Source organism: Chenopodium album, chromosome 14 (assembly GCF_948465745.1).
Source record: "Chenopodium album chromosome 14, dcCheAlbu1.1, whole genome shotgun sequence".
NCBI lineage: Eukaryota > Viridiplantae > Streptophyta > Magnoliopsida > Caryophyllales > Amaranthaceae > Chenopodium > Chenopodium album.
In genome coordinates this window covers 40,342,301-40,351,837 of record NC_137847.1, presented here as the reverse complement: position 1 = coordinate 40,351,837, position 9,537 = coordinate 40,342,301, and the positions used below count along the sequence as shown (strand labels likewise).

At 40.5% G+C, this 9,537-nt stretch overlaps 1 protein-coding gene across 1 annotated transcript; it reads left to right on the top strand.

The window, feature by feature from the left end:
• Positions 1-7,291: 7,291 nt before the first annotated feature.
• LOC145578048 (uncharacterized) lies at positions 7,292-7,855 on the top strand. The gene has a single exon (XM_081635451.1). It carries the CDS (start codon positions 7,292-7,294, stop codon positions 7,853-7,855), a length of 564 nt encoding a protein of 187 aa, XP_081491577.1.
• The last annotated feature ends 1,682 nt before the right edge of the window (positions 7,856-9,537 follow it).

The window sequence follows — 9,537 nt, the reverse complement described above, 5'->3', positions numbered from 1 at the left end:
AAAACTCATGAGAGCATGCCCAGCCGTAGAGTCAACTTGTCGGTCAATCTTAGGCAAAAGAAAGCTATCCTTCGGGCATGCCTTGTTGAGATCTATATAGTCCACGAATATCCTCCAAGTTCCATTCGGCTTTTTCTCCAACACAACATTGGCTACCCAGTCTGGATAGTAGCACTGCCAAATGAAACCAGCATCCAGCAACTTCCTTACTTCGGCTGCGGCCGCCTGATTCTTTTCCTCCCCGCGATTCCGCTTTTTCTGTCGGACGGGCTTAACAAATGGGTTTACAGCTAGCTTGTGCAAGGTCAGGTCTGGGCTGATACCCAGCATTTCACTTACTTCGAACGCAATTACATCCTTGAATTCTTTCAATAATTTGATTAAATCATCTCCAAGCAAACCTGTTGCTATTGTGCCGACCTTGACTATCCGATCAAGTTGATTGGGGTCCAACACTACATCCTGATGATCGCCGGCCGGCTGGGGTCTCAATTCTTCTGGCCGTCCGATGGTCATTAACTGCTATGCCTGGTCGACCATGGCTGCTTGCGCTTTTAGCCGACCTGGTATGCTTGGAGTGGGGATTCTTCCCCTTTTGGCTCGGACGACTTTCCTTGTCCGCGGGTTGTTGGCTTCACCGCCACCTGATTACATTCTTTTGCCATTTTTTAACTTCCTTGAATCGAACCAATCTTTCCGTCCGACCTCTCGAACTTTAATAACATCAGATGGGGGACGATCACAGCTTTTGCAGCATTCAAGGTGGGACGGCCGAGTATGACATTGTAACCAGTTAACACTTTCACCACCAAGAAGCGAACGATCATGTCCCTTCCTTCCCCTTTCTACCCAAATCGAACGGGCAAGTCTATTTGTCCGACTGGATGAATTACGTTTCCTCCAAACCCCACCAAAGGGTGAGTGATGTCTTTGAGAGCGTCTTCTGGGAACTTCAGATTTTTCAGTGCGACCAAGCTGATGATATCGGACGAGCTGCCCATATCTATTAGAATCCGACCGACTTTCAGATTGGCTATCTTCATGATGAATACCATGGGATCGTTATGCAAGACCTTGACCTCTCCTCGGTCGGCCTCACCGACCGTCACCTCTAGGAAGGGTTCAACTTTGACCCCTTCGGCATCCATTACTTTGCACAAAACAAAATCTGTACTGTTTCCATCATATTCCTTTTCAGTTTGCTTTTGCCTTTTCTTCTCGGAGTTGTTGTCTGTCCGAGTGTAGGTAAACTTTGACTTCAAAACATATGAGTTCAGCATGCCCTTCTCGGCCAGCTTATCCAACAATCGCTTCAAATTAATGCAATCGTTCGTGTCATGTCCCACGTCCTTGTGGTAGTGACAATACTTGTTCTTGTTGCGATACTGGGCTGAGCCTCTCACCGGCTAGGGCTTCTCGAACTCAAACGTATCCTTAATCTCCATCAAGATTGAGTTACAGTCTTTGTTGAACTCATACTGCGGCTCGTACGCCTTAACCTTCTTTGACTTTGGCTGATGATCATCCGCCACCCAAACTTCTTTTCGCTTGTTTCCTTCCTTTTTCATCCCGGCCTAGTGTTGTTGAGAAGATGGCTTCTTCTCAGCTCCCTTGGTCGGCTGCTCTGCTTTGGTGAGCGAACAAAAGTCAGCCGCTTCTATGTAGGCCTCGGCTTCCCGCAGAACGCCTGCGTATGTTCAAACCTTTTTTCTGACCAAATCGAACTTAAAACCATTATGCCTTAATGTAGGGAATATTTCAAGCATCCCACACTTGAGCCCCACTGTGATCATACACTTAAGCATGGTGGCGTCCAAAGGGAAGGAAGCTAGAGCAAAAGAGTCGCTAACAAGTTTTAGGAACTTGTAAACCATCAACAGGGTGAAGGTTACACCCCTTAACGATCCAGGAGATCGTTAACTCCAATAGGTCTGGAACCATGACTGGAAGTTCAGGGATGAAGGTACAAATCCAATCTAAAAGAGATTGAACCTGCCCCAATAGGCCTTTACTTTATTCTTCTCGTATTCATGTGCGCTTTCTGACTAACATACAAACAAATAGGTTAACCCTAAACCTGTTTAATCTATGTTAGTTGAATATTAATGCACAAACAAAACTATTATTGGCGATCACTTGAATTATAATCATATTAGCCTAAACAAGATTATTAATTATCTTATTAAGCGTGATTACAAATACAAATTCCCTTTAATCATGCATAAAAGGCGTGATTAAGCAATAACAATAAATAATATATATTAAGCAACATAATAAATTGATAACAATCATCATCATCATCATCATAATCTCATCAAAGCTTAATAATAATAGTAAGATCCTGGGCATGATACTAACAAGATTAATAACAAATCCTAGCATGTTACGAAACAATAAAGATCAAAGCTTTATCCCTAACATGATACTAACATGATGTTAGAAAAGAATAGGAAGAATCCCATAGAAACATACATGATATTAGAAATCTTAGTTATTACCCTAAACATGATACTAGGAATCATAAAGACATCCTAACATGATACTAGGAATCAAAATAATCAAAGCATGATTTCTATATCAAAAGAATAATTAAATTACTTACTTGGATGCCTCGTATCTCTTTCTAATAAAAAATACACGTGTTAGTAACTTCAAGGAAAATAATAAATCAATTAAATTAAACAATTGAAATATGATTTGGGACCAAACCCTCAGAAATTTTCAACCTTTCACGTCTAGGGCGAAGGTAACTTCGAACTTGCCTAGGTGTGTCTAGAACTAATGTATGTGGAATTTTGTAAAAGGGAAGGTTTAGAAAAAGAAGAGAGGGAAAGCTTCTAGCTTTAGAGAAAGAATAGAGAGAGATGATTGTGAATTGTTGATGAAAACGGGGAGATATGACCCCTATTTATAGAAAAATAGTCCGGAAACAAATCAAGTCCTATTCGGAATAAAACTGGCATCTGTCGCTAGGTGACAGACATCGGCGCCAGGCGACAGAATTAGCGTCAGGCGACAGATGTTAGCCTAGGCGACAAACTCTGTCGTTTGGCGCTAATTAAAAGATAAAACGCATTTGTATTCAGAATCCTCTTCTTAATATGACTAAGCAGCAAATTCCGTGTTTATCAAATTAAAATCAGGTTTATCATAAAATACTTATTTTATTCCAAATAAAACTCTTTAAAATATAATTACTAATTCTAATTCCATTAGAATTTAAAAGAACCTTCCAAATATTCTAGAATATTAAAATCAATCCTAATAACTTCAGGAATAATAATTAATAGGCCCTCCTCTAGATCATTGGGCCGCATATAAAATTCATTTCGGGCCAAATTTAGTTTAAGCCATAACTTCCTCATTATTCATCGGAATTGGGCTTATAATATATCGTAGGAAAGCTCTTTTCGAGCCCGACCCAACTACATTATTATTGGACCCTGCATCATGGACCAAACTAAATAGGACCGGCTATTTTCATAAATAGAGTAAGAAAATAAATGTTTTCAAAAACAGAAAGAAAGATATTTAAAAAAACATCCACATCACTAGACTTTTCACACCTTCACCTCGTTCGATAATCAGATGATGTGAAAGATATTCATCACTGGGTTTGGTTTTGGGGAGACACATTTGGGTGTCTACACTTAATCCCCGGAGAAATTCTGAGTAGGCTATTTCATCTGGAAGATTCTGAATCTGGGGTTTTTCTTGGTTAAATCTCTGGACGTACGAACGCAACCCTTCACTCTTTCCTTGGACAATTGTAGCCAAGTTAAGACTGGTCTTCCTTGGGGGAATGTTGTATGAAAAGTTTCCAACAAAAAACATACTTAGAGTTGTGAAGCAATTGATGCACCCGGCCGGCAGGCTATTGAACCAGTCCTGTGTCACACCCTTGAGGGTGGCCGGGAAGCACCTACACTAAGTGGCGTCATTAACACATTGCAAGTACATCAGGTTTCTAAACAAAGTGACGTGTTCCTCTGGGTTACCCGAACCATCATAGGCACCCACAAGTACACTCTTCACCTTCGCAGGCTGGGGAGAGCTATGGATCTCTTGAGAAAACGGAGGCGGCTTGTCCCCAAGATTCAGCAAACGCATTTTCCAATCAATGGGCTGAGGTTGGCCAGCCGGTTCGCCCAAACATGGCACCTGGTCGAACGGCTGGTTAAATTGCCCAAACTGTCCGAGGACGTTTGGGTTATGCGGCAGAAAAACATTAAAATTCTGAGGAATCTGATATTGGACTGGTTGAATTGGTTGAACTGGAATGGGAGTTAGAGTACGAGTAGCTTGGCTCCTGCTGGTCCTGGTCGTGCTGGCATGTTGGGAAAGAGAGTGATTAGAGAGTTCATCCTGCATTGTGGGAGTAGAGGCCGTATCCGACTGGGCTGCCCGTTCCCGTCGCTTATGTCGGATGTACTCCCTTGCGTCCCTCTAGCGTCGAGACGGCTCAGGATCCTCCCTTTGAGGTTATTTGGTCTGCCCCCCAGCCGACTATGTTCTCTCAAAGAGCCTTGGCAGATTCGTTCGTGGCACCTTGGGAGACCTGCCATGCGGGCGGCAAAAAGGGGTATTCCCAGTATCTTCAGCGTTAGTTGCCTTGCTCTGATTTCTTCTCTGAGTGCCATCCTCCACCCTTCTAGACGGCTGTCTAGAGGTGGATGACCTCTTTTCTTCCAACTCCTTTCGAAGCTTGTTCAGAGCGACCTTTAGGGAGGCAGCAGTAACTGGTAGATCCTCGGCCTCATGGAATGTGGCGATCAGAGGATCACTAAAATTGATTGTTGTGGCTATATCCTCTACATGGCCGTCCTGACCAGGGCCAAGGTCGGCATTAGGTGTCTGACTATCTATTGCCATTACGGACGAGTATCCCCACAGACAGCGCCAAATGTTTTGGTGTTTTTTTGGAATCCGTCGGGACACTGGTCACATACTGCTGGCAGCAAGACTTGGACACTTGCAAAACAACGAATATTTCTAGTGACAGAAAATTCGCCTCCGACGGTCTAGTTAGTAACCGAAAATCGGAAAGGCTAGAGAGAGAAAGTAGAGAGAATCTAAAGCTATTTAGTGCTCTATTAAATGTTATGTCACAATCCACCCTTCCTATCATAAATGATTGGGGTATTTATAGGGGTGGGAATTTGTGCTCCTTTAGGGTTTGTACCCTAAATTTCCGTGTCCTGATTGACTGCGCAATCAGGTGACGATACGTGTCAGATGGGGGCGTCGTTTTGCGGCTTTCTACAGTAATTTCGGGATTTGGGCTCTGATTTAAGAAAAAGCCCTTTTTCTCTCATTTCAGGTGCTCTTTTGAGCTTTGACACGTGTCATCTTCCCATAGGGACACGTGTTGCCCTTTGATTGGGCCACGTGTCACTACGGGATTGGACCACGTGTAAGGGGTATTTTTTACCCTAAACAATTATGATTAATAAATATTAATTATTATTAATATTAGTAATTATTGTAATTATTTAAAATAACAAATTATTATCATCAATACAATATTAATTATTATTATTGGTTATTAATATTATTATTATTATTGTTATTATTAATTATTATTGAAAATAGAGCAGAGCACAGAAGATTTCTTTTGAGCACAGCAGGGCTCAGCAGAGCAGAGTAGAGCAGCTCTAAAGAACGGGGCCTAATCCTATTTATTCATAAGAGTAACCTCATTTTGTCCATTAAAGTAACTCCAATTCATTATTTGACTTTAAAAAAAAATACTTCAAATCAATTATAGATTTAGGGTGAAAGAGAGGAATATTAGAGAAAGAAGATAGAGAATGAGTAAAAAGTGAAAGAGAAGGAAGATAAACTATTACTTTTTTGTGTTATTGAAGATTAATCAAATAAATTTAGAAGAAACAAGAGACACAAATTTTTGAAGGGATAAAAAGCGTTGGTATAGAGAATTTTTTTTTTACACTTCATTTTAAAGAAAAATTAGAAGAAAAAAAATCAGAAAAGCAGGAAGAGGACATGTTCTTTAAACTTCTTGTTTTAAAATAGTAGTATAAATGTTTTAATTTGACTTTTACACTATTCACTTACACCACTTTTACCTCCATTTTTGCTTTATATATAAGATTCCATATTCTTAAATTGATATTTGTTAGACTTGTTTCAATATATAGTTTTCAAATATTAATATTTTAAATTCATACTTTTGACAAATAAAGATATTATTAGTCAAAATTCTGCGTTGGCAAATATACCGGTCAAAATGGTGCATTTATTTTAAAACAAATGGAGTATGAATAGTATAATTATTATCAGTGAATTACTAAAAGGTTGATTATTAAATTAATTCTTTCTAAAGTCAATTAATTATCAAGTATATTTAACCTTTTTTTTGTTTATTTTAATTTCCTCCTCCTTGAGCCTACACTGCCTTCTTTATCCTTCGTCACCTAATGTAATGGCTCATTAATCGGAATTATCTCTTTCTCTTTCATAAACGAAGTTACATCCATATTTGACAACCATTAAATCTTAATCATCAAGCCTTAACATCAGTAATAATTTACGGTAATGGAAATGAATTTCAAGAGTAATTTATTATGGAAAACAAATTTATAATCACCATGGATTCACAGTTTCATCTCCCAAGCTTATGTTTTCTTCGTATTTTTCCATTACCATCCACTGATCCACTACCACTCGGGAGGTGGTTGTTAAGATATATTAGAATTAATATATCTTTGACTTAGTATATATGTAAATATATAGTTTTCCTAACTTGTAGCTTAGCATTATTCTGATGTATAGCTTCTCCTTAATTAGTGGCTTTAGTTAAGGATTGTAATGTGTATATATTGACAGCAAGTATAATGGAATATTCATGGAATTAGTTTCCTTCATGGTATCAGTAGTTTAGCATATTCTTCCGCTGCACCCTACTCTGTTTTTCCGCCCAAATTCTTCTCTTCCTTCTCTTCTTCTTCTTCTTCTTCTTCTTCTCTTCCCCTGTTTGCACAGCAGCCATGGCCGAATCCAAAAGCAATTTTCATCCGCCTTTACAGTGTCAAACATCAAAAGCAATATTCCTCTTACTCTTGAAATGGAGAACGTCGAATACTCTACTTAGGCGGAGCTTTTTAAAATTAATGCTCGATCTCACAAGGTTCTTCACCATATCATTGCTCCTAAAGAGGAGGTTGCTGCACCTTCGACCGCAGAGGAAAAAGAGTTATGGTCGGTGTTGGATGCTACCGTTCTTGGGTGGATTTATTCCACAATTTTGAAGGACCTTATGCATACAATTATGGAACCTGATTCAACGGCAATGGAGGCTTGGAATCGACTCCGTAACATATTCCAAGACAATCAAAATTCCCGTGCCGTGACTCTTGAACATGAATTCTCCAACACTGACATGGAGGATTTCCCTAATGTCTCGGCGTATTGTCAACGACTCAAGAGTCTCTCCGATCAATTGAAGAATGTTGGAGCACCTGTGGATAATAACCGCCTTGTCCTTCAATTGGTTTCCGGTTTAACCGAACCGTACAATGGGGTTGCCACTTTGATAAGGCAAAGCAATCCCCTTCCTCAGTTCTACCAAGCCTGCTCAATGCTTACATTGGAGGAGGCCGGCTTGGCAAAGAAAACTACTTCGGCGTCAGCTTCTACAATGATGGTCAGTGCTCCTCGTGATGCTTCTTCTAGGGGTGATTCGGGTCAGTCTCTTGGCAAGAACAAGAACCAGAAAAAATCCGGTGGTGGCCGCAAGCAGTCCGGCGGTGGTCGGAGTTCCAGCACCGGCAATGGTGGCGGTCAGGGCACCGGTGGACAGCAGCCCAGCCGTGGTGGTCCGCAACAGCAGTAGCAGGCCTGGGCTGCTCCTCCACCATGGCAGCCCGCATATCAGTCCTACCAACCTTGGGGTTGGGCTCCTTGGGCTGCACCTCCATGCCCATATCCCACCCAAGGTTGGGCTAAGCAGCAGCAAGGCCCAATGCGACAGCAGCAAGGTGTCTTAGGTCCACGCCCACAGCAAGTGTACATGGCTAATCCGCAGCAGCAGTCCATGCCATATGTCCCGACGGATATTGAATCGGCAATGCACACTATGACGATGAACCAACCCGATCCCTCTTGGTACATGGACACCGGTGCCACTTCGCACATGACATCCTCCAACGGTAATCTCTCGTCTTATTTTAATTTGAGCAATCATCATAATGGTATTATTGTTGGTAGTGGTCATACAATTCCAATTCATGGTTGTGGTCATGCTACATTGCCTTCCCCAAACCCGCCTTTGTCCCTTACTAATGTTCTTCATGCTCCTAAAATAATTAAAAATTTAATCTCTGTTAGGAAGTTTACTACTGATAATTATGTGACCGTTGAGTTTGACCCTTATGGTTTTTCTGTGAAGGATTATCGGACGGGGATGCCAATAATGAGATGTGATAGCCAAGGAGACCTTTATCCTCTTACTAACACATTCAAAAACTCAACTCCATCAACTTTTACATCTTTAGCTTCCCCTTTATGGCATGATCGTTTGGGACACCCGGGATCGTCTATTTTAAGGACTCTTTGTAGTAATAAAAGCATTGAATGTACTCGTAATTCTAGTGCTAATGTTTGCAATTCCTGTGTACTTGGAAAACACGTTAGATTGTCTTTTAAGTCATCAAATTCTAGTACTTCTATGCCGTTTGATATTATTCATAGTGATTTATGGACCTCTCCTGTTTTGAGTTCATTGGGTCATCGTTATTATATGCTTGTGTTGGATGAATTTTCAAAATATTTGTGGACTTTTCCCTTAGCTAAAAAGTTAGATGTGTTTGATAAAATATTAGCCTTCCAAGCATTCATTCGTACTCAATTTGAACGCCCAATTAAAACTTTTCAATGTGATAATGGTAGGGAATATGATAACGGTCCTTTTTGGGCTTTATGTGAGTCAAATGGTATGTCATTCCGTCTTTCTTGTCCCCATACATCATCACAAAACGGAAAGGCCGAGAGAAAAATAAGATCTTTGAATAATATCATCCGAACTCTTCTTTCTCATGCTTCCTTACCACCGTCATTTTGGCACCATGCTTTGCAAATGGAAACATATCTTCATAATATTCTTCCAAGTAAATTGCTAGAATATAAGTCACCTCTCCAAGTCTTATACCAAAAGGAACCCTCTTACTCTCACTTACGTGTTTTTGGGTGTTTGTGTTATCCCTTAATTCCTTCCACTACCATTAATAAACTACAACCTCGTTCCACACCATGTGTTTTTTTGGGGTATCCACCGAATCATAGGGGTTACAAATGCTTTGATTTATCGTCTAATAAAATTATTATTAGTCGCCATGTCGTTTTTGATGAGAGTATCTTTCCTTTTGCGGATTTGCATAAACCCAATTCCCATACGTATGAATTCTTGGATGATGGTCTAAGCTCTTATGTTATTCACCTTTTGCAAAACAATTCTGCCAACAACACGGCCCAGCCCACTCCTTCTTCTCCATGCTCCACACGAACTGGGCCCCTTAC